Genomic DNA, 24,378 nt, shown 5'->3' with positions numbered 1-24,378 from the left:
TGAACACAGATGCTAAAATTCTCAAGAAATTATTGGCAATCCAAATCTAGCAATGCATTAAAAAGGTCACACACCATGATCAAGTAGGATTGATCCCAGGGATGCAAAGATGGTACAATATTTGCAAATCAATAAACATATCACATAAACAAAATGAAAGATGAAAATCACGTGATCATATTAATAGATGCTGAAAAAGCATTTGATAGGATACAGCACCTACTTATGATAAATACACTGAGCAAAGTGAGAATAGAGGGAGCATAACTCAATAAAACAGAGGCCATACACAGAAAACCTACATCATACTCGATGGGCAAAAACTAAAATATTTTCCACTAAGATCAGGAACAAGACAAGTATGTCCACTTTCACCACTTTTATTTAACACAGTACTGGAAGTACTGGAAGCAATTAGACAAGAAAAATAAAAGGAATCCAAATTGGAAAGGAGGAAGTAAAACTGTCATTATTCACAGGTGACATGATATATAGAAATCTCTATAGTCTCCACCAAAAAATTACTCAGCCTAATAAGTGAATTTGGCAAAGTAATGGGATACAAAGTCAATATTGAGAAATTGATGTCATTTTTGTATAACAACAATAAATTATGAGAATGAGAAACTAATAAAAAAACCATTTACTATAGCACAACAAAAATAAAGTACCTAGGAATAAATTTAACCCAGAATGTAAAAGACCTGTACGGGTCTTTTCTATAGTCTCAGAAAACTATAGAACATTGAAGAAAGACACTGAGGAAAATACAAATAAATGCAAGCATGTGCCATGTTCATGGACTGGAAGAACTACCATCATTAAAATGTCCACACTACCTAAAGCAATCTATAGATTCAATACAATTCCTTTTAAAATACCAGTGGCATATTTCATAGATCTGGAACAAATATTTCAAAAATTTATGTGGAACTAAAAAATACCCTGAATAGCCTCAGCAATCTTGAGAAAGAAGTAGGAGGGATCACAATCCCTGATATCAAACTATACTACAAGACCATTGTAATCAAAACAGTCTGGTGCTGGCAATAAGAACAGACACATAGATCAATGGAACAGAATAGAGAGCCCAGAAATAAACCCATGGCTCTACTGTCACTTAATATTTGACAAAAGGGGGCACGAGCATACAACGGAGTAAAAACAGTCTTCAATAAATGGTGTTGGAAGAACTAGACTGGTACATAAAAAAAAAAGAAAGAAAAGTGAATTTGACCACCAACTTATACCATATACCAGAATAAACTCAAAGTGGATAAAAGACTTAAATATAAGCCATAATACCATAAAAATCTTAGTGGAAAACATAGGCAGTAAAATTTCTGATATCCCACCTAGCAATATTTTTGCCACTGTATCTCCTAGGGCAAAAAAAATAAAGGAAAAAATAAACAAATGGGACATCAAATTAAAAAGCTTTTGCACAGCTAAAGAAACCATCATCAAAATGAAAAGGGAACCAACTGTATAGGAAAATATATTTTCAAATGATACCTCAGACAAGGGTTTAATATCCAAAATATATAAAGAACTCATATGACTCAACAGCAGGAAAACAATCCAATTAAAAAATGAGCAAAGGACCTGAATGGACATTTTTTTAAGGATATACAGATGACCCACAGACATATGAAAAAATTCCAATATCACAAGCTATCAGACAGATGCAAATTAAAACCACAATGAGGCATCACCTCAAACCAGTCAGAATGGCTACCATCAATAAATCAACAAAAATAAGTGCTGGCAAAGGTGCAGAGAAAATGGAGCCCTAGTGCACTGTTGGTGGGAATGCAGACTGGTGAAGCCACTGTGGAAAATAGTATGGAATTTCCTGAAAAAATTGAACTGCCTTATGATCTAGCAATCACTGCTAGAAATTTACTCTAAGAATCCTGAAACACCAATCCAAAAGAACACATGCACCCTTTATTTATAGCAGCATTATTTACAATAGCCAAGCATTGGAAACAGCCTATGTGCCCATCAGTAGATGAATGGATTAAAAAACTCTGGGACATTTACACAATGGCATACTACACAGCAGAAAAAAGAAGAAATTCCTACCTTTTGCAACCGCATGGACAGAACTGGAGACTATTATGCTAAGTGAAATAAGCTAGCTGGTGAAAAACAAACACCATATGATCTCACTTATGAGTGGAATCTAATGAACAAAATGGAACCAGAGACACGGAAACACAGAAGAGACTGACAGCTCTAAGAAAGGGGGAGGGTGGGGGGAAATGGTGGAAGGAAGAAAAAAAGGGATTATCCAAAGGACATGCAGGAATGACACGTGGCCATGGACGAGGGAGTGGGGACCGAATGAGGGAGTGAGGGGTGGGCTGAGTGGAGGAGGGCAAAGGTAGAAAAAATTGGGACCACTGTAACAGAATAAGTAAAAGAGACAAAGAAAGGAAACACTTTAAAGAAAGTAACCTGACTCTTACATTTTACGCTATTACACATACAAAGTTCCATTCGGATTGTAGGTATAAACATGATTCGTAAAACAATAAGCTTTTAGATGAGAACATAGAAGAATATCTTCATGCCATAGGGATAGGCAAAGATTACTTAAATGATCTGAAAATTACTAAAGGAAACAAATAATAATTCTTACTACACTAAACTAACAAATTTTGCTCATAGAAAAAAACCAGTAAGTAACTAAAAAGGCAAGCCAAAGCACAGAAAAAGATACTTAAAATATGTACATCCGATGTATAACAAAAATCTATAAAGATTCTTACAAATCAATCAGGAAAGGCAGGGAAATAAGCAAAGTGCTTAAATAGGCATTTCATTAAACAGGATATGCAAATGACCCATAAACATGAAAAGGTACTCAATTCCATTAGTAACCAGAAAAGTGAAAATTAAAACCCTAGTGAGATATCACTACACACTCATCAGAATGGCTATAATGTGAAAGAGAAACCACACCAAATCACGGTTGAGGGTGTGAACAATGGGAACTCTCAAATGATGCTGGTGGTTATAACCACTTAGAAAAATGGTTTTCGAAGTGTCTACTAAAGCTGAATATACACTTACCATCTGATTTAGCAATTCCACTCCTAGATACATACCTAACAGAAATTCTTATCTATGTTTGGCAAAATGTGTACAATAATGCTTGTAGCAGTACTATTAAAAATAGATCAAAACTAGAAACCCAAATATCCATCAAAGTAAAATGGACATTTAAATCGTGGTATATTGATACTATATATACCTACTGTGTAACTGAAGTCCATTTATATGAAGTACAAGAAGTAGTAAGCTCATCTACGGAGTCAGAGGTCGGCACAGAGAGGATCTGAGTGGCAGGGAGGGAGGACAGGAGCTGGAAGCGAGCACCAAAGAGGTACTAGTAACATTGTGTCTCTGGCTCTGTGTGCTGGTTACATGGACGTGTCATGCTGTTAAGATTCACCAAGTTGTCCAATTCTGGTACATATCTTATACTTCAATAAAGCATTTACAAAAATATAATTCTGGCTATTGTGTGGAGAACGGCGGTGGGTGGGGGGCGCAGAATTGAAAAAGGAAATCACTGAGGAGGCTATTGCCACAGGTAGTCAGGGGAAAGTGGTGGCTGGACTGGCCTAGAGGCTGAGGAAGGGCGAGGTGTGTGGTGAAGGTGAAGCCTCTGGGGCTTGCTGATGGACTACACGTGAGGGAGAGAATGAGCGACAAGCAAAGCTGCCGGCTTTTGGCCTGGGCACCCAGGAGAATTTCCACGCCATTCAATGAAATGGGAAAGACAGCGAGAGGAGAAGGGTGAGAATGAGGCAGAATGGGGTGGGAATTCAAGAGTCTTTTTAGAATATACAGTTTAAGATGCCCATTTGACATACAAGTTGAAATGCCAAGCAGGGTGTTGGACATACTCACCTGGAGCTCAGGAAGAGGTTTTAACTGTATGGGGCAAAGTATAGAATTCGACTTCCTGACCGACATCCTGGCTTGCTGCTTTTGTGCCCCTGGGTAAGTTGCCCACCCTCTCTATGACTGGGCTTCATCTGCATAGTGAGGTATTTGAAGTATTAAGTGAAATTATACTTGTAATTCATGTCTGGCATATAGAAAACACTCCCACGTCGCCATTATTACTAGAGTTTCTGTTACTGTTAGCGGCGGCAGCAGTCTAGAAAATACGTTACAGGCTGGAGCCGATGGGAACACCCAGGAAGTAAGAGAAGAGCACCCTCACCCTGGAGAGAAGAGCAAAGGAAGGTGCCGTAGTGACACAGGGAGGGTGAGGACAGTGTGGTGTCCAGAAGGTGAGGAAGTACTCCAAGAGGGTCATGAGTTGTGTCCAATGCTTCAACTAGGTTTAGGAAGATCAGGCCTGACCAGGACCCTCTACATAAAGTGTGGGGGCCTTATGGAAAACGTAAATGTGGGGGTCCTTTGTCAGAAGAGGAAAAGGGCACTGGACCTAGAGTGGATATTCAAAACATACTTTAGAGTTAGTTGATCCACTCCCACATTAAAGCGATACTTGCTACTACCAGCATCAGGCCTGCTGAGGAGCAGTGGCAGACAGCAGGATAAAGGACCGAGGGACAGCCTCACCCGAGGGTCAGGTGGCATTTCAGGGGCCTACTAGTGACGAAACACCACAAGCAGAGACGTCCCAATCAGAACTGTGGGGCCCAGGTACACTCTACATTTTTTTTGCAAATTTCAGGAAAAAAGGAAAAAAGACCAACAATCTATAAAAACTCCAGGAATGCACTTTTATTAAAACTGAAAAACCAACAAAGAATTTTCCTCCTTACGTTCTTAGCCTCCTCCCACCAACTCTAATGCCAGGACGATGGAAGGTGTTTGACCATCTCTGTCAGTGCCGCCTGGGAATCTTTCACACCTTCCCACTGAACCGTACCCTGCACAAACACTGCCTCACAACTTCAAATGTCAGAGCCACACCATCGGTCATCCGACTGCTCTGTGTTGAGATAAAATGTCATGGGGGAGGAGGGAAGTTAAAAGAAAAGGTTAAGTGGAATATTTACCCATTTAAAAAAAAACATTTACTTTCTATAACAAATAATTCATTGTTTCAAGAAATTCACATTCGGACAAGAGAAAGAACAAAGCCCATGCTCCCCTAGAACGGTGCTTTGCCTCCGAAGGTAACACAGGGGCACATTAATGCAGAACATGCTTGCTCTCCACAACCTCCAAAAGGCCGGCAGTTACAATGTCGCCCGAAGTAGCAATAACTTTCTTTAGTCAATCTGAGCTCTCTGGTCGATTTAACCAAGATCAACTAACTACCGAGACGTCCACTCTGCCAGGAATACCTTTAATCTGTAAAGGAATGGTACTGCCTCCAGTTTTTGCATGTTGTTAAATTAACTTTTCAAATGTTTTCTTTTTTCTTTTTAAATTTTTTTTTATTTTATTGTGTTCAAGTACAGTTGTCTTCATTTATCTCCACCTCCCTCCACTGATTCCACCCTCGTTTGCTTTTGTCCATGTGTCCTCTGGTTGTTACTGAAAACCCTTCTACCTTTCCTCCTCATTAATGTACATGATATAGAATTCTGATATTACTAAAGAGTATTTACCAAAATCTCCTAGCCCTGGCCCCTGATTTTTTTCCCTAGAGGCAACCAGTGTTAACCATTTTCTTTGCAAATCCTCCTGTGTGTTTAAACAAACGTGTGTCAATTGACTTGTATATTTTACACCAACAGTGACATGCTACTCCCACCATTCTGCATTTCGCAGCTCCATCCTCCTCTTGCCCAGCCCACTTAGCATATAATAGATTGAAAATCATGTTTTATTAGTTCATACAGCTGCCTTATTTCCCCCCTAATTTTAATAAATTTTTATTCTGACAATACAATTGTCAGAATACAGTACAATTACAATGTAGTTCAGGAAACTTACATAACTTATTGACCAATGTGTCCCAATAATTAAAAAATGCTCTTATTTTCTCTACTTTAGATTTTGCTCTTGTTGACATTTTGTCCATTTGTTTTATCATTCTCCCTATATATAAACAAAGATATGCATATCTTTTCTTACCGAATTGGAACTTTAGAAACATGTCTTTTAACTATCAAAACCTCAGTAATGTACTCCCTAAGACCAAGGATATTCACTGACATAAACCACAGTACAATTAACAAAGTCAGGAAATTAAGTACTATTTAGTACATTCTTATTATCTACAGTCCATACATGGATTTTGTCAATTACAGCAATTTTCCCAGTGCATGAGGAGAGCCAGAATATGCCTTGCATTAATTGCTATGTACGTTTAGTCTCCTGTGAACTAGAAAGATTTCCTAGGCTATTCTTTATCTTTACTGACCTTGATATTCTTGAAGATTGCTGGCCTGTTACTTTTGCAGTCTGTGGAACAATTTCCCCCCGATATTACCTTGGATGTTAGATTCAGGGTATATTTTTACAAGAAACCCATAAAATTTATGTTGTGCTCTTACCAGTGCATCATATCAGGATGCATGTGAAGTCTGTCTGTCCCACTGTTGGTGAGATTCACTTTGATCCCTTGGTGTAGATGAGTTTTGCTTTGTAAAGTTTGTATATTTCCCCTTTGTAATCAATTAATAAGTAGTTTGTGAGGAGATGCTTTAAAACTGTATCAATATCCTCTTCCTTAACAAACTATCACACACTAATTTTTAGCATCCTTTAATGATTTTCCAACTCATTATTCCTATAATTTACTAATTGGAAATTATATTAATTAGTAATTAAATTATTTAATGAACTAACATTAAATTTCTTTTTTTTAAAGATTTTATTTATTTATTTTTAGAAAGAGGGGAAGGGAAGGAGAAAGAGAGGGAGAGAAACATCAATGTGTGCTTGCCTCCTGCACACCCCTCACTGGGGATCTGGCCCGCAACCCAGGCATGTGCCCTGACTGGGAATCGAACTGGTGACCTCTTGGTTTACAGCCCTCGTTCAGTCCATTGAGCTATAGCAGCCAGGGAAAATTTCTTAATTTACTACTATAAAATAAAACTTTCCCTTTTCCTCCATTTATCTCTTATTCATTTACTTATTTATAACAGTGTGGACTTAACAGATTATTTTACTCAGGTTGTAATCCACAGTTACCATTATTTATTTTGACTCATATAGTTCCATATTTGCCTAGTACGAGCTCTTAAAGCTGACCTTCTGATTCGTGTCCATTGTTCTTTGAGCACTTCCTTGCTTCTGGAATTACAAAATGTTCCAAGATGTACTTTCCCTGGCTCAGCCCTGGAACTAGCCTTCCCCCCGAGAAGCTCTGATTCCTGTTAGTGGAGAATGGCATTCAGAAACCAAGATCTGGGGACTACGCTCATTGCTACTGGTGTGTCAAAGAACAGAACTAATAAATAAAATATAAACAGAAATTTCAGTGAGCAGAACTAAGAAATTGGATCTAAATAGATACAGATATATAGACAACTATGATAACTCCAAGTCCACTCCAACACTACAGAATACATATAAGTTCTGCCTCTTTTCATGTTTATAACTCCCTCCAATGCAAAAACTTGGCTCCTATTATTCTCGATATATTCTTGTTCAAGCCTAGAATACACAAATAGAACTGTAGGGTGATAATCATTAACCCACACCTCTGCAAACAGCAATCCTACTAACCAGAGTTCAGGATTCAGTTTTGCTCCCTTGTCAGACTTGGTTTTATTCTTAACTTAATTCTGAAATTAGGTTAGGGCATGCCCTTTATACCAGGTGTGGTCCTGACTCCTAAAGCCTGGCCTTCCTGGTGTCTGGACTGCATGCCTGTGGTGCTCTGCCAGATTTTCCCACTCTGTCTCAGCTAGAGACACAGGGACATCCAGCCCCGCAGGGTCGCCAGGATCACAGTTGTGCTTCCAGCACAGGATTAAGCCATCTCTGCTAGACTTTACAGACTCTCAACGTGCACATGTCACTGGTCTCTCTGTCAAAATTACAACCCCCTACAGACTTCTGTGGCTGCTTACCCCACTCAGCAAAAGCTTCTCAGGAATCCTGCCATGCAAATTTCTACCTCATCACTGCCAGAACCAGGACCTCTGAGGCCTCAGTGCAGCCAGGCTGCCACTCTGCTTAGGCTCCACCTTTCTGCTGCAGAGCAGGCGCAGTGCCCCTAGGAAGAAAGCCCAGGAGAGGAGGACTCACCTTGTGTTTCCCTTCTTGAAATGATCACAGCTTTGCACTCTCTTTTGATTGGAACCTGAAAACTACTGTCTCATATAGTCTGTGTTGTTTTACAGTTGATTCAGCTGGAGGGCAAATTTAGTTATCAGTTACTCTGTCAGACTGGAGGCAAGCCTGCCTTATTCTTTTTAGTAGCTACATGTACTCTACTGTGTACCTTAATTTACTGAACCAGTCTACCGTACTTAGGTTGTACACAGAGCTTTTACAAATGATGCTTAATGTATGTGTCATTTCTGACACGTGCAAATATATTACTATGATAAATTCCCAAAAGAGTTACTGATGAATCAAAGAGTACACATTTTAGAATTTACTAAAAAGGTCTGTGTTCACAATATGGTATCTTTCACAACTTTATAAATTTGGATTATCTCTCTCTTTTTTATTCCATATTCAAGAGAGTCCTAATAATTCAATCAAGTTCATATAGAAATTCTTGAAATTTTCAATCATTTCAGAAGTCCCTCTCTATACTTTCTACTCTCATTATGCCCGACTTTGGAAGCCACTGACCAGAAGTAATCTCAGCTCTCTAGTTTGACGGCACCATGATTCCATACTTTCTGTTCCATTTCCAGGCTCGGGCTAGTCTTTGGGTCACGAAAGAAAACACTGCCTGCCTTCTTCAGGGAAAAATAAACAAGGCAATCTGCTAAGAAAATCTATGAGAAGGAGTTCTTCATAAATATTTTTAAGATGAGAAAGTAAAATGTAACCCCTAGGCATACACATCTATAAACCAAGACAGAAGAGGGTTACACAATAAAAAAAGGTATTCTAATTTTAACTAGATAAATTGTAATACCCTACCTAATATTTTGAGAATTAGTTTATACTATCCTAGCACAGTGTAACAGTATAATTAAGTGACGGCACAAACTTAAAATTTCTTTGCTCTGAATGAGGGAATAATTAAGCATGTTTTCCTACTAGCTGACACTAATCACCTTGCTAGCTTAAGCATGGTCTAAAACAAGCTGTGGGAGCTTAAAAATAATCTTTCGTAAGGACAAGCTGGAGAAATTTAACTTATTCAAATCCCACATCTCTGTGAAGACTGATGATGGTAACATCTCAAACTTTTACTGAGTTGTGGGCTAAGTACCTTTCAGCATTCTTTTATTTAATCCTCACAACAAGGCAGGTGGACGTCATTATCCCTCTTTTACAAATGAGAAAATGAGTCTTGGTGAGGTTAAGTAACTTGTCCAAGGTCACACAGATGGAAAGTAGTAGAGCTCCAGTTTAAACCCAATTCTATCAGACTCCAAAGGTTGGTCACTGATCTATATCACCCAGTGCTTCTCAGAAAGGATTTATGGGTGTATGGGGATTTATGGATTTTCTACACTAGAACTACTGGGAAGCTTAAAATGCATATTTCTAGTAGGTTTCATTCTTTGGGGTGAGACCCAGGGATCTGAATTTTTCACCACTTTCTCAGTTAACTCTCACATACATAGAAGTTTGAGAATTATTGCACTCTGCTACTCCTCTCGGTGAGTACACTAGATTACTTTAGCATTTGGGAGTAGTTTTTAAAACTGTAACAGTAGGAGAAACTTCAACAAAAGCTACTACACAGGTTGCCATCAAGAACCATACAGAAAAAAGAATTTCTGGCAAACTTTTAGTATGGTTTCAATGTGAGGAAATAACTTAAAAACTCCAATTTTAATTTTCCTCTATTCAGTCAGAAAAAGGAGAAATGAACATGCTTTTTACAATCATGTATTCTACAAACACCCACACACATGAAATGGGGACTGAGTCAACTACAGGGTAAACTTTGAGGAAAAAAAAGAACTTCAATGTTAAAATTTTATAATTTTAAATGGAAACTTCTAAATTGCAGCTCGGGTTCTATGAGAAAATACTTCTAAGATCTTCTAATGTTTTGTATAAACCTGAGTGTGGCCCTCTGGGAAAGATATGGATGAACCTAATAAAAAAAGATAATGGCTCCGGAGTCAGACTCCAAACCAGGGTTAGCCAGGCTCTGCTGCTCATTTGCCACATGACTTCAGGAAAGTTACCGAACTTTCAGTTTCTGCATCCATAAAAAGGATGTCAACGCTTCACGGGTATTGTTTTTTCCCATCATCTCTCTGCCGATCACCTCTCAACCTGCCCTGTGAAACCCAAGAGGCCACCACCTTCAAAGAGGCTATCAAGAATAAATTCATCATGCAAAATACAGTGTAGGGATTATAGTCAGTTAATACTGTGATACTATGTATGGTGTCAGGTGGGCACTAGATGTATGAGAGTGATCACTTTGTAAGGTATATAAATTTCTAATTACTATGTTGCACACCTGAAATATAATGTTGTATATGAGCTCTAATTTTTTTAAAACAGTTAAAAAAATAAAGCCATCAAGCTTCACGTTGTTTTTTCTCCAATCGGGACCGGATGGATGTTCAGCCTAAGCCCCTCTGGTCACCAACCATCGTGCACTCCCAGGCCTACGACGCCCCAGGGACAGCCCCTGAGCTGAACCTGACACCCGGGCCCGCTCGCCTTCCCGACAGTTACCACTGGGCCAGAGGAGCACCCACCGGACGATCACCCTTATATCCACACCTTCCTCTGGAAGTCCCTCCTTGTCCTTAACTCCTTAACCCTTGATCCTGCTGGAGGACACCAAGTTTCCTGAAACCCTTTCAAGAAGCAACCATGTTCTCTTTCACACTTCACTTTAGGAAAGTTTGCTTTAGGACAAACTTTCTCGCCATTCCTGCTCCTAGTACTAGTTCATTCAACAGGTATCTCACCCATTGGACAAGTAAACCCTTGTGGGTGGGGGAGGGGGAGTGCTAAGTAACAAAGTAGGCAAAATCTCTAAATGGGAGCTTGTATGCAAGTGGAGAAGAGGGAAACAAACGTGACATGAAGTCGTAAGGAGAATTTTGTGTGGGGGCAGAATACTTCAAATGGAGTGACCAGTAGCATTTTTAAGTGGAGGCATGAAGGACAGGAAAGGGTCAGACAAGCAAAGAGTGAGGTGAAGAACATTTCAGACTGAGGGGGCACAAGACCCCTCTCAGTGCTTTTGTCCCATGCTTCCTTTGCAGCCCATTCCGTGGTCACACCCTAGGTGTCACCAGCAGCACCGGAGGACTTCCCACATCACTAAATAAAACTCACCATCCTCTGGCAACTTGCTTCCTTAGTGCTCACTTGTTTAGTGGCTTCCACTTCATCCAGAAGTCAACTCCACTGACCTATGTCCCCCATAAGGCTCTTTTCATCACCTTCTTTTACTTATTCAATTTATAATTCCCCTCTTACACATATATACAACCCCTTGACTCTCCCTCCTTCCTTCAGGCTAGCCCGGCACACTCCCAATCACTCTGCTTTTTCTGAGACTATCTCTGTGCCAGTGAGAATTGTCAGACACAACCCCCAGAGTGGGAACACTGTAAATTCATGATCGCTAATTTCACATGCATCTCCCACGCTGCCCAGCAGCACTCGGTTCTGTAATAGTTCCCCCCGCCACTGTCTCTAAAGGCTATTCGATAGCTCCTCCTCTCTTCAACATTTCTACCCTACTCCAGCCTGTGGCTTTTGTGATACCCGACTATAATGGCTTTCCTTCCTATCTTCCTGACTATTCCTTCTTAGTTTCTCTTGGTCTTTCCTCTTCTGATTTAAAGGTTGGAGATCTTTAGGACTCAGACACGGGCCATCTGCCCTCATTGTTCTAAGTTCTTCTCAGGTGGTCTATTCCCATGACTTTAAATACTGTCCTATGCTAGTAACCCCCAAATTTCTCTCTGTCCCAGTCCACTTCCTAACTCTGAAGATCAGCATCCTACTTTGAACCACCATCACCTCCTGCTGATATTACTGTAATATTTTTTTATTTCTCTACTGATGGTACCGTCTCCCACGGTAGCCATAGCAATCTTTGAGGTATAAATAAGACCATGTCATTTCCTTACTTAAAACCCTTCAGCAACTACCCATACCTTTCAGAAAAATATCCTAAAATATGGCCTCTTGGTTTCCAATGGCTGCCATAACAAATTACCAAAAAGTTGGAGTCTTAGAACAGAAATTTACTGACAGTTGTAGAGACAGGAAGTCTACAATCAAGGTGTTGGGCAGGGACACACACCCTCTAAAGGCTCTAGAACAGATTTCATTCCTTGCCTCTTCCAGCTTCTGGTGCCTTCAGGAGCTCCTTGGCTTGTGGCTTAATCACTCCAATTCTCTGCCTCTGGCTTCACATGGCTTTCTCTTATCCACTTTGACCATGTCTTATAAGAACACGCATCATTAAATTTATCACCAAGATAATTCTAGACAATTTATTGTCAAGATCCTCAATTACATTCTCGAAGATCTGTATTTACAAACACGTCACACTTACACGTTCAGGGGATTAGGACATGGGCATGTCTTTTGGAGGGCCACCATTTGACCCACTATTACCTCCTTGCCTGCAAGGCCTTCCCCAAGCTGCCTCTGCTTCCCCCTGAAATTTCATTTCCCAAAGCTCTCTGCATGTGCGTGCTCTACCCATCCTGGGTGCCTTTTACTTCGTTGCTTGAGGATGAGCCCTTTCCCATCCTCTTTACTACACTATTCTCTACACACATTATTCTCTCTCTAGTCTGTCTACCTAACTCCTCCTTCAAGTCTTGAATTAAATCCAACTTCCACAAAAAAGTGTTCTTTGATCCCATAAACTTAAGTGTGTTGGCACAGTTATCATTCCTCAAAACACCTTGTTTCTTTTCTTCACAGCATTCAATTATTTTCCCGTTTCAAGTTGCCCCCAGTTAAAATTGGTGTGTTCTTGTCATTATCTGTCTCTATCACTGGACTATGAATTCTTCATACCACTTCTGGGGTACCTGTTTGTTAACTTCCATTTGTATACATAAGCACAGGACAGCATCTGGCACACATCAGCAATAATTACATAAAAGAATACTGAATAAAAAGAGTACTTCCCATTCCCTTTTTGGGCAGGATTACGCTCTGCAAATAAAAGGGTTAGGAGGGTAACCAGACCACTGGGGACACTGCAGGCCTGCAGTGGACATCTCTCTCAGGCCAGCCTGAGAAAGTGGCCACAGTGGATGTAAAATGGAAAGTAGTACCTGATTATTAGCAAATTGTATGATTTCTCTACTCTTCAGTTCTGCCACGAACAAACTATATACCTCAGGAACTCATTCACCTTTTATAATAATCTCTACCTCCTGTTCAAAAAAATTAATTGAAGTTTTTCTGAATTTCAGAAAAAACTCCCAATACAAACTGATTTCCACTGGCAGCCTAATAGTAAGCTGGAAGGTTCACATTATATCTAACTTTCTTATTCTACTGAATTACAAAATGACTCAAATATTAATAATGAATATTGCCAGCCTGTTCTAAAGTCCAGTATGCACACATAGACATAGAAAAGAAAATCTTTTCCAAGACACATGAATTCTCCAGCCTCTTTCTTACCCTGAAGTTTCTTTTAATCAAAATATAGTTCACATACTATAAATGTCCTCTTCTCCTGTGTACCATTCAGTGTTTTGCCGGATCTGTATCATCACTGTTGCTAAAACTTCACTAACTGCAGAACATTCTCATCACCACCACACCTCCGCCCCCAAAACCCCGTCCTTGTCAGCAGTCATTTGCTGTCCTCTCTCCCCCAGGCTCTGGGAACCACTAATGTACTGTTCTCTACAGATTTTACAGTTTGTTTTTTTATATGCATTACACAGACACATGAAATGATTTGTACAAGATTGCCGTAACCAGGAAGAAAGGCTTTAATGCACATTCATAGCAACTTTTTAAATAGTAAGAAAAGCAAAAGATCAGTGAAAATATGTTTAGCTCAATATACATATCTTAAATGTGGCTATAAGACGTCTGGTCTGTAAAACAGAGTCCTCAGACTACTAATTCTCAGGCAGTGTGTCGGGCTGGGGGAAGGCAGATGTGCAGGGTGTGAGGCAGGAATCACTAAAGAGGAACAGAGATGCTACTAGGAAACAGGAATTGCACTTAGGGTCAGTGATGCAGATAGAAAACTGAAAAAGTGTGAGGCCACAGGATTTATAGGACAGACATATTTTTTTTTTCAGCCCAGGATTGTGAAATTAGGACTAATGTGTCCAGGTGCCCACTTGCTTTCTTTTATAGTGCTCTCAGTGGGTCCCAGAGATCCTTTATTAATCCCAGGGATCTGAGATTTGTTTGGGTACTTAATGCAAAACAGTGCTAACACCACTTCAGAATACTTGCTGGTTAATGACACCTTGCAAAATAATATAGAAAACTTGACTTTTCTATATTCTACTGTCCGAATTCTCAAATAAGTTAAAGAATTAAAAGCTTAGTTTACTTGTTACTATCAATAAATGTATATACAGAAAAAGTGATCCTATAGACTAAAATAATCAGAACATTTGCAAAAATAATTAGGCACACGTTTTATTTGTTGTCTTAATTAGTATTGCAAATACCATTAATGAAAGGAAAACATGATGGAAATCGCTCATCACACAGAAGAAAATTAATCATTCAAAAGAGATTAATCCAAACCTCAACATTCTTTGTGCTTATTTTAAAATATTATTAAAAGAGTAATTCAAAAAGACAAGTCAAAACTAAGCATTTTATCAATTCAAACTGAGATCATAAATCAACTGGGACTATACAACTTAAAATAACCTTTTGTTTTCAACCTAGAAAAGTCTGATTTGCCAACATTCAATGAGTAAAAATATTCTTTTACAAACAAGTTATTCTGAGTTATAGAGATCCTGCAGATGACATTTTTTTTTTACAAAAATGACTTTTAAAAATGCCTACTTATCTATTCAAACTATTCATAGCCTTGAACACTAGATAATACAGTGACTGACGATTTTAGGTTGAAATGTCTTTTTTACCAAATATTTTAATAAAACTGTTACTGATCATGTAAATTAACTTAAAAGGTTAACTCTTAATTGTCCACCACAAAAGAGAGCTTTGGTACCAATAAATTAGAAGTAAGGCTTCTAAATATATTTAGTTTGCAGTTTTATAGTGGGTTTTCAGAATTAAGTTGGAAATGCCTATGAATGAAAATATTAAAGTCTAACTCATCTCTTACCTACAGTATTGTGAGGAAGGAACAGCCTAATTGTTCCAAGTATTGATATAAATAAAGCACTAGCCTTAAATTTCTTCCAAAAAGATTAACGGGTCACACCCTGAAATTCAGAACAAAAGTAAATACTTACTAGATTAAGTGCTACTTCACTTTTCAATGCTCCCTTTCCCTCTTGACATGAATAACAAGGTACCAGAATAAAAATAATTCCAGTAAGTACTTTAAGAATATGTCACCTTTAGTTCTCCCATGTGATGGGGAGCTAAGCAGAACAACAGAAAAAATAAATTAAAAAAGAGCTCATTTAATAATTTAAAAAAGGCAGACTGAGCAAGGGGAGAGGGTGGCTCTAGGTAAGTATCTGTGGTGAGTCCTCCCTTTTTTAAAATGCAGACACTGTTCTAAACCCTCCTTAAATTACAGCCAGGCCCATGCACCTTGCACATGGAATCTGGACAATTCTTTGATAAACTGAAAGGCTGCCAGATAACTTACAGAAACTTAATAACACATTTTCAGTTTAAGAAGCAAAAAAGAAACAAACTACTCAAGATACCGAGCAATTTTACGTTTCGAAATGGCCATCCCAAAGTTGCTGCTTACTAGGGTCATTAAGAAGACACTGAAAACAACTTTTCATGAGTACTGTGAACTAATTCTTGGTGGAGCATGTGTTTTTCATAAACTTAGACCAAAGTGAAGTAATTGAGATTTAATTCTAAATTTAACCTGTAATTTCTGGCTATAACATTGGAATATAACCAGTAATAATAGTTTTGTTTAAGTATGTTTACTTTTCAAATTATTTACTTTGGGAAATATTTATATCCTTAGCCCAAAAGATTACTTACACTTTGAAAGATTAAAGATAAAAATAAAAACTGGTTCAACAACTGCCAAATGAAATTAATACAAACACTGACCACGACAACTTTACACTCAATTAAAAATAAACCACTGCAGGGTGAGCTCAGCTCACTTAAGTATTAAAACCATTTCTCTTTTCCAGCTTCATAACTCGACCGAATGTTGCTCAACAACATTACCTATGTTAAGAGTGAAGAGATAAAAAGTGTTGTAAAGATTGCACAGTAACTGAATTTGAGATGGGTGTAATGTATAAGCATAACATTTCAGAACTGGAGGGGAACTGCAAGAGCTAATTGGGCACCCACATGCTACAGATGAGGGAACTGAGGCCCAAACTGAGTCATTTGGTCAAAGGAGTTGACCAAAGTCACATTCCTGGGCTGAGCCATTCATTCATTTGGTCCTTTTCCTACTTCCTGAAAGCTGCCTAAGTGCTAGGCTCAGCGGTGGGTGCTGAAAAGAGGCTGGAAGGCAGCACTCACCAATGCAGAGACGAGCCTTTTTCCTTGTCTTCTTAAAATAAATCCTGAAATGCCCTAATCACCAAGAACTCACAGAAGAGTTCCTTGGCTTTTGCAAAACCAGACCCACTTTCAGTTTCACACATTTCAATAAACACAGTTGGTTTAACTTCAGAGAGGCCTCAATTGTATTTACTTTAAGTAATTAAGCATTAACAAAGGGAAGGAAATACAGTCTCCTGAATGAATCCTTTTCTAATACATTCATAACTTAAGGAAGTGCAATGAGAAAATGCTCTAACACACAGAAAGCTTCACAGACAGGACAGGCTACAAAATAAAAGTGATTAGAGGTATCAGTATAGATCATTAAGTCCAACAGTTCAAGTTTACAAAGTGTGGAATGCAAAGACCACCCCATGTCATTCAGATGTGAGTATATTTTTTTAAGATGTCTAAATGTTAAAAAGACCTCCAAATTCACATTCAAACTGATGCCCTCTTCTAATTAGACACATATCTAAGCCAGGCCTTTCTCCTTACAATAAACTTTGATTTCCATTTGATTTTTTTAAAAAATTAGAATAGAAAAATAAACAAAACCTAAAATTTAATATGCTGGCTAAAGAAATTCAAATTCTATGTACAATCAAGAGAGTTACAGCTCAAACTGCACATTTATGAGTTCTGTTAAACAATGAGATGTGCAGTGAACTTACCCACCAACATGAATTATTTTATTTTACTTGGACTTTTACATTCTTTAGTATCAAGTCTGGCACTTAAATATTTTATGTGTATCTCAATTCACAGTCAACTTCTTTAAGAAGAAACTGTATTGACAGAGCTCTGAAATAAAACGACCCACAAGTAAGGCACTTTCAACTACTCCACGGCAGCTCTCTGTGCATTGGTTTCAGTGTTCTATACCAAAATCAATGACAGATCACGCAGAGCTCTCGCAGGTGAACGCTGGGTGATGTCTGATAAAACACAATCTTCACTGAGGCTCTTTGACTTTCCTGAATATATCGTCAGCTCGGGACCAAAGTGCTGTTGTGCTCTTTTAGTTCTCAAACTTCCAGATTTGATTTTTATCTACAGCATCACAAGTTCTCATCTGAACATCAGCTCGGCCCTCAGGTGTCCTATAAGCACTAAGACACAGTCCTGAGAATGGATGAAAAATGGTTCCATCTTCTTTAAAATGCCAAATGATGTTTGTTGGCACAGGGAACCCATCTTTTGGACAATTCTGCATACCTACGTGATTTTTTTGCTCAGGAACCTCCGCACATAACTCTGTCACAGAATTAAACCTGATTTCTTTGTTTGAAGTATATTCAAAGAACTGATTGCCTCCTTGACCATGGCATCCAAATAGTGAAAGGTTAGCACCTGTGGGGTTGTTGTCAGGAGAATTATAATCTAAACATTCAGAAGAGATGCCCATACTGCGAATAGCTCCATGCCAGCCTGGCCTATCCTCTGGAACATGTAAATTCGAAAACACATTTTTCAAATACCAGTCAAAGCTCTTGCACTTCAGCCGTTCTCGTAGTAACTTTCTTTCAGAAATATCACCATAAGCTTCTTTCCTTGCTGGAGGGTTTCGATTGTAGAAATGCTCTTTGTACTCATCCATCCACACTTCCGCTGCCCGAGCCGTGTTCTGCAGGAAGTTGGGCCGAGCATAAGGAGCCCGCTTAGGGAATACGTGGCCCACGTGGGAACACGGGTGGATCTCCAGTTTACCTCCACACTGCCACACCCTGAAAGACAGTTCCAGGTTTTCACCTCCCCACACTTCCATTCCAGTGTCATATGTTCCAAGGTACTCAAAATACTTCTTGCTGACAGCAAACAGTCCTCCAGCCATGGTGGGTGATCTGATTGGGTCAATTCTCGATTTCCGCCTGTCCCTTTCATGCTTGGGAACAGAGTGCCACTGGAACGTTAAACGCCAGTCAAATCCGCCAATCATGGGCTCCCCGGTCTGCATGTAAAATTCAAAAGTATTCCAATCAATGGTATCTATAACAGGACAAATAATTACTGTTTCATCCTCACCGATCCTTTCCAAAAGTGGCTCCAGCCAACCAGAATTACACTCACAGTGACAATCCAGGAAAGTGAGAACATCCCCAGTAGCAAACGTGGCCCCGATCAGGCGGGCCCTAACCAGCCCCTCCCGCTTATTTGTTCTAATCAAGCGGACTCTATCCAGATTGCTGACATAAGTTTCAAGTTGTGTCTTCAAATAAACTCTGTCACTCAAGTCATCAACTAAGATGATCTCCTTCAGAAGGACTGCAGGAGAAGTTTCTAAAACACTGTGGATGGTGCGGAGCAAAGTCGACCACGCTTCGTTATAGAAAGCAATGATAACAGAGGTGGTGGGAAGTCGCCTATAGTTAAACGTCTTGGATTTACACTCGTACATTCTTTTATCCTCTATGTGGCGGTGCAAGGAAATTTTGTCACTGAGGTAAATATTAATGGCATATCTCTCAATGAGTTCTTCTTGCTGCTTCAGTTCAGCCTCGTTGAGCTGGAGTCTGCTGGCTTTCCCCCACTCCCCAAGTGCGTGGGAATCCGCGGGGGGCTTCTCATACAGCGGTCGGGACAAATCCTCTGCCTTTTTATCGGGGTCTGGGAGCTGCCCTGGTCCCCGCTCCCAGGCAAGGCCAGTTCCCGAGGAGGCATGGAGAGTGGAGACCGAGAGTTCCACCAGGACATAGGCCACAGTTAAAAGCGCCAGCAGCAGGCAGGTTTTGCCTGCCCAGGTCCACCTCACGGCCATTCGGATCCTCACGGCTAGGGCGCAGACGCGGCCACCGGAGTCACCACGCGGGGGAAGAACTGTGGGATCCGACACTTGAGCACCCGACTCAGGTAGGAGCGAACTTCCCAGCCCGTCCCTCCTTTCCTGCAGGCCCTCGGCTCCTTTCCCGCCACAGAGGTTTCCCAGGGGTCACCTTAGACCTCTCAGCCATCCGCCTCCGGCGCAGCCCCAGCTCCTCTCGCCCTACTTCCTCCTGCACGTCTCTCAACTTTTCACAAACTCTCTCACCGACACCCCACCCTCCCGAAGACAAAGCCCTCCCCTTCCCACTCGCTCCTCCTGGTGGTTAGTTCGAGAAACTCTCCAGCCAGGCCCCAGCCTGCAGGCGACAGTGCGGGTAGTTGGGCAGGGAACTGTGCTGACAGGGACTCCAGGCTCCGGCCGCGGGGGCTCCGAGAGTCCCCCGGTGCCCCACGTACAGATCCTCAGTGCTTCTCCCAGGGGTCCAGCGTGGACAAAGGCAAAGTTACCGACCAGCTGAGCATTTGCCCCATCACAAAAAGAAAAAAAGAACAAAACTTACCAAGTTGTTTGCCATTGGGACTAAAATCCACGGAGGTTATTGCAGCTTTATGGCCCTTAAAGTAACGCTCCAGAACAGGATCCTCCTGGGAAGGAAAATTACCAGGTTTTGAAAGCAGGTGCAGACTTGGAATTCGGGGGGTCGGGGACGCACTCTGTCCCTTCCCACGGGGCGCAGCCTGGGAACCACCACAGATGCGGCGGGTCCGCTGGCAGGACGCCCCGCACGGAGCGCACGCGGGCAGCCCCACAGGGAGGCGCGGGGCGCCCGCGTCCCCCGCACAGCCTGCCAAATCCTCGGTTCGCGCTTCCCAGAATCCAGCGCCCTGGAGAAACCACGGGGGGGGGGGGCTCTTTGAAATGCAGGTTCCTAGGCCCCGCCCGTCGGCTCGCAGTCAGCGGGCCCTGGCTCTGGCACTTTTTAAAACCCCGCCAGGTGATTTTGACGCAGACGCTCTACGGGAATCCTCCAAGAATTCTGGGGGCCGTGTGACTGTAGGGCCTTGGGGAGCAGCGCCCGGGAGCCGGGCCAGGGATGGCTACCCCCGGGACCCCAGTGAGACGCGGAAGTCCGGGAGCCCGGGGCCCAGGGCACCCCCGACACCAGTGAGACACGGGACCCCGGGGCCCCGGGCGAGGGGCACGGAGCCAGGGGTTCTGGACGTGGCAGTGCACACCTGCCTCCGCTTCCCGCCAGGTGTGGGCGTGGCCCAGACCTGGGCCCGCAGCCCGAGGCACCGGCTCTGGGGAGTAGCTCCCTAGCCAGTCCTTACCGGGGCGGAGGCCATGGGGGGAGCGGTGAGAGCCCGGTTCCTGCTGCTGGGGAAAACCGGGGAAAGGAAGGGGATGGGGTGGGGTGGGGGACCGTGTGGCGCCCGGAACCGTCTGCGCACGGCCGTGGCGCCTCCCGGTCACTACAACAACGGCGGCCCAGTCAAAACCAGCGCTCCAGGCATGGCCAGCGGAGCCCCGAGGCGCCTCCGGTACTGGGGAGAGCCTGCGTCCTCCAGCCGGTCTGTGGGGGCGCTTCTGTGTCTGGTGCGACCACCTACTGAGGCCGCAGTTTATTAACACTCGAGCTCCTCTAGGCTTGATGCCCTGAAGGAGAGCAGTCGCCGGGGCAGGACTGAGACCGCTGGGGATGGCAAGGGTAGCGAGTCTGTGGTCGATGCAATCAGAGCTCCATTACTCGTTAAAGAGACAGCGCCTGGGAATTTCAAGTGGGTGAGGGAGAGCTTATTGAGTCGGGGAAAGCAGATTTGCTCTGAGGGGGGGAAGCTTGCTAAATATTAATGTACGTAGAGGAACCAAGCCTCTGGATAACAGATTTGAATTTATTTAAGTACTATTTTTCACACTCGGAGGATATAAATATAGATAATGGGTAAATGGAATGAATGAATGAACGTTGGGCTTCCACTTAATGTGTTTCTGTTTCTATTCTGTTTCTATTCTTTGTATGTTTCAGAACAGCCAATTTATGCAGCAGCATATCCAAAATCTTTAGGAAGGTGTAGAAATAAATATTTTATTTGTTTTAGCTGAACTACTAAGTCACATAGTAACTACAGCCATCTATAGCAGTCTTTCTTACACATAATATCACTTGAGTTCAGCAACACTATAAAGGTGATAGCGTTATAAAATGTAACCAATGTTTACAAATTATAAACTTGATTATTAGGTATCTTATGTAAAATTGTTGAAGATCACACAGAGACAGCTCTTCCAAGTCCATATCCTTTTGTATCCTGCCTCAAAACATGAAGGGCTCAGTTGAAAATTATGTATAGAATAAGAATTCTTGCCTGCGTAAGATGGCATAATAGATCACAGCTGGAAAAATACATGTTCTGTGCAAAAATGAAAGGTGTACTACTTAATTAGTTTCTATAACTGTTGTCTAGTGATAGAATTTAGTTTTAGAGAACTCTGTTGTTAGTGATTAGGCAGATAGGAAATAGCTTTAGATTGCAGTATTAGTTTAACTGTAGTATATGTTTGTTGAATATTTACCCTCTGGCTCTGAGGGATACAAAGGTGACTGAGATATTTTCTCTGCCCTTAAGAACTCGACAATCTAGGTTTCTGCTTGAGATGATAAAGTTCTGGAAATAGATAATGGTGGTGATTGCAAAATATCGTGAATGTACTTAATGGCAGTGAACTGTACACTTAAAAAGAGTTCAAATGGTAAATTTTGTTACATATTTTGATGACAATAAAAATAATTCTAGAAAATGAGGAATAATCAAGACCTCTGAGTGTCTCACAGCCAAGATATGTCTAATGTTGGGCACAATAGAGTAGGAGAAAAAAAAAACAGTTGGAGATGTAACTCAAAAGAAAACAAAATATTATGTACAAATTTTTCTATGTACAAAAAAATTGATACTTCCAATCATCAAAAAACATAGGTTTTTAATTAATAGGGAAAAAATCACATATTGTCCCATCACCTAAAAGTTGACTTTTTAAAAATTTATTATCTGCTGCCCTGGCTGGTGTAGCTCAGTGGATTGAGCGCGGACCTGCACACCAGACAATCGCGGTTCGATTCCCAGTCAGGGCACATACCCAGGTTGCAGGCTGGTTCCCTGCAGGCCAATTCCCAGCAGAGGACGCACAAAAGGCAACCATACATTGATGTTTCTCTCCCTCTCTCCTTCCCTTCCCCTCTAAAGATAAATAAGTAAAATTTTAAAAAAAATTTATCATCTACTTATCTTATGCTCACTACATGCCAGGTACTCTTCTAAGTACCTTACAAATTCTGACATTTAATCTTCATAAGAATCTTATTAAAGAGATACTGTTGTTGCCATTTCCATTTTACAGGTGAGGAAATTGATACGCAGAGACATTAAGTTACTTTGTCGAGTGCACAGCCAGCAAATGGCAGAGCTTTAGATTTTAGTGGGTGACTCGAGACTCCACTGACTCTATCACTGAGTCATGATGCCTTTTGCATGATTGCAAGCAGATTTTAAAGATGTAAAATACTGTATCCTAGTGTAACTGTAAATTTTACAAAAAATAAAAGTGGCCCTTGCTTTGTTTCCATTCCACTGTTTTCATTTATTACTCCAAACTGCCCTTCCTATGGTTCTTTTCCATATCTGATGTTACTCCTTTCGTTATTCCTTACCTTTGCAAACAACAGAAGCTCAGATGGACATTTGGGTATCTGGCCAAAGTCTGGGATTTTTTTCCTAACCTCAAGCCTTCTTGAGTTCATGTTATTTTACTTGCTGCAGTAAATATTTGGGACCTCCCCAAACATGGATGGGAGCCACAATAATTCACAATATTTGAAAATCTACATGGTATCATTGAAAGCCAAGTACTAAATAGGACAAACTGACCCTTTAGTTATCCCTCCTTTCACAGAACCCCCTCGTCAGAAACTGAACTTATCTACTTGAGCACAATAAAGGGTTGTTTCTATTTTAGCTCCAGTCATTCCTAGGTTATTCACTTCAAAAGTTGAAAATTAGAGCTGAGCATGGAAGCGCCATCTGCTGTCTGCGTTCCTGTGTGGCACTGGAGCAAAAATATTTTGTAGCCTCTTTCCCTCTCCCAGACACAGCTGCTCCCAAGTATGGGGAGTGCAGAGAAAGGAAAGTCCCAGGTGTGTTTGAATCGTTAAAACATCAACCTTGTTTTTAAAGACTGTCAATGATTCATTTCAATCAACACTCATTCTCCACATCCGACCAATTACATCCTCACAATTGATTTTATCTTCCCATTTTTCTGTCCCCATGGCTCTTGGCAGGCCATCTTCCTCCACCTGCTAGGGCAGGGTGTCTGACCTGTTGGCTTCTCTGGGCCACACCGGACAAAGCGTTGTCTTGGGCCACACATTAAATACACAGACACTAGCAAAAACTGATGAGCAAAAAAGAAAAAAAAATCCATGCATAATTTTCATGATACCAGCCACCACGGAGAAGCAAAAAGTCCTCAGATAATAACCCTAATTATGTAGCAGCCCTTTCGATAATCTTTTAAAATAGTTGAGCAGGTCACAAGTGTGTGATCACTAATATAGCAAATGTACATATCTAAGTAATCAAACTTAGTAATAAACTAAGTAATGTTTTCAGCAAACTTACGGTTTTGTGTTGGGCTGTATTCATAGCCATCCTGAGCTGCACGCGGCCCACAGGCCACAGGCGAGACACCCCTGACCTAGAGCATTTCGGTAACCCCTAACTCTCTAACCTGATGACTCACCTCTGTCTTTCTATCCTGAATGTGACAAGAAATACACCAGAGCAGCTTTGCTGAAAGTGCCGATTATT

General features: G+C 41.1%; 2 protein-coding genes across 3 annotated transcripts in view; both read right to left on the bottom strand.

Moving 5' to 3' along the window:
* POC1B (POC1 centriolar protein B) overlaps positions 1-20,974 on the bottom strand; it is a 107,420-nt gene extending 86,446 nt beyond the window's left edge. Inside the window, exons 1-2 of one of the 2 annotated variants that reach the window (XM_037150712.2) lie at positions 20,845-20,974; positions 20,073-20,157 (exon numbers count right to left, since the gene is read on the bottom strand). In XM_037150712.2, the coding sequence (XP_037006607.2) occupies positions 20,073-20,157; positions 20,845-20,859 (100 nt within the window). In that variant the 5' untranslated portion in view covers positions 20,860-20,974. Of the gene's footprint in view, positions 1-8,027; positions 8,046-20,072; positions 20,158-20,844 lie in introns of those variants that run through there. The other variant, XM_037150713.2, reaches the window with a different exon arrangement.
* GALNT4 (polypeptide N-acetylgalactosaminyltransferase 4) lies at positions 14,693-19,765 on the bottom strand. Its single transcript, XM_037150711.2, has one exon. It carries the CDS (start codon positions 19,505-19,507, stop codon positions 17,771-17,773), a length of 1,737 nt encoding a protein of 578 aa, XP_037006606.2. The 5' UTR covers positions 19,508-19,765; the 3' UTR covers positions 14,693-17,770.
* Positions 20,975-24,378: the final 3,404 nt, after the last annotated feature.

Source organism: Artibeus jamaicensis, unplaced genomic scaffold, assembly GCF_021234435.1.
Source record: "Artibeus jamaicensis isolate MK-2021 breed Jamaican fruit bat unplaced genomic scaffold, CSHL_Jam_final scaffold_584, whole genome shotgun sequence".
NCBI lineage: Eukaryota > Metazoa > Chordata > Mammalia > Chiroptera > Phyllostomidae > Artibeus > Artibeus jamaicensis.
Note: the sequence above shows the minus strand (reverse complement) of the source record. Positions and strands in the feature narration are given on the sequence as shown.

What these genes read in the sequence shown, in the direction of transcription:
- GALNT4 (XM_037150711.2), bottom strand. Translation starts at nt 19,507, where the DNA reads ATGGCCGTGAGGTGGACCTGGGCAGGCAAAACCTGCCTGCTGCTGGCG.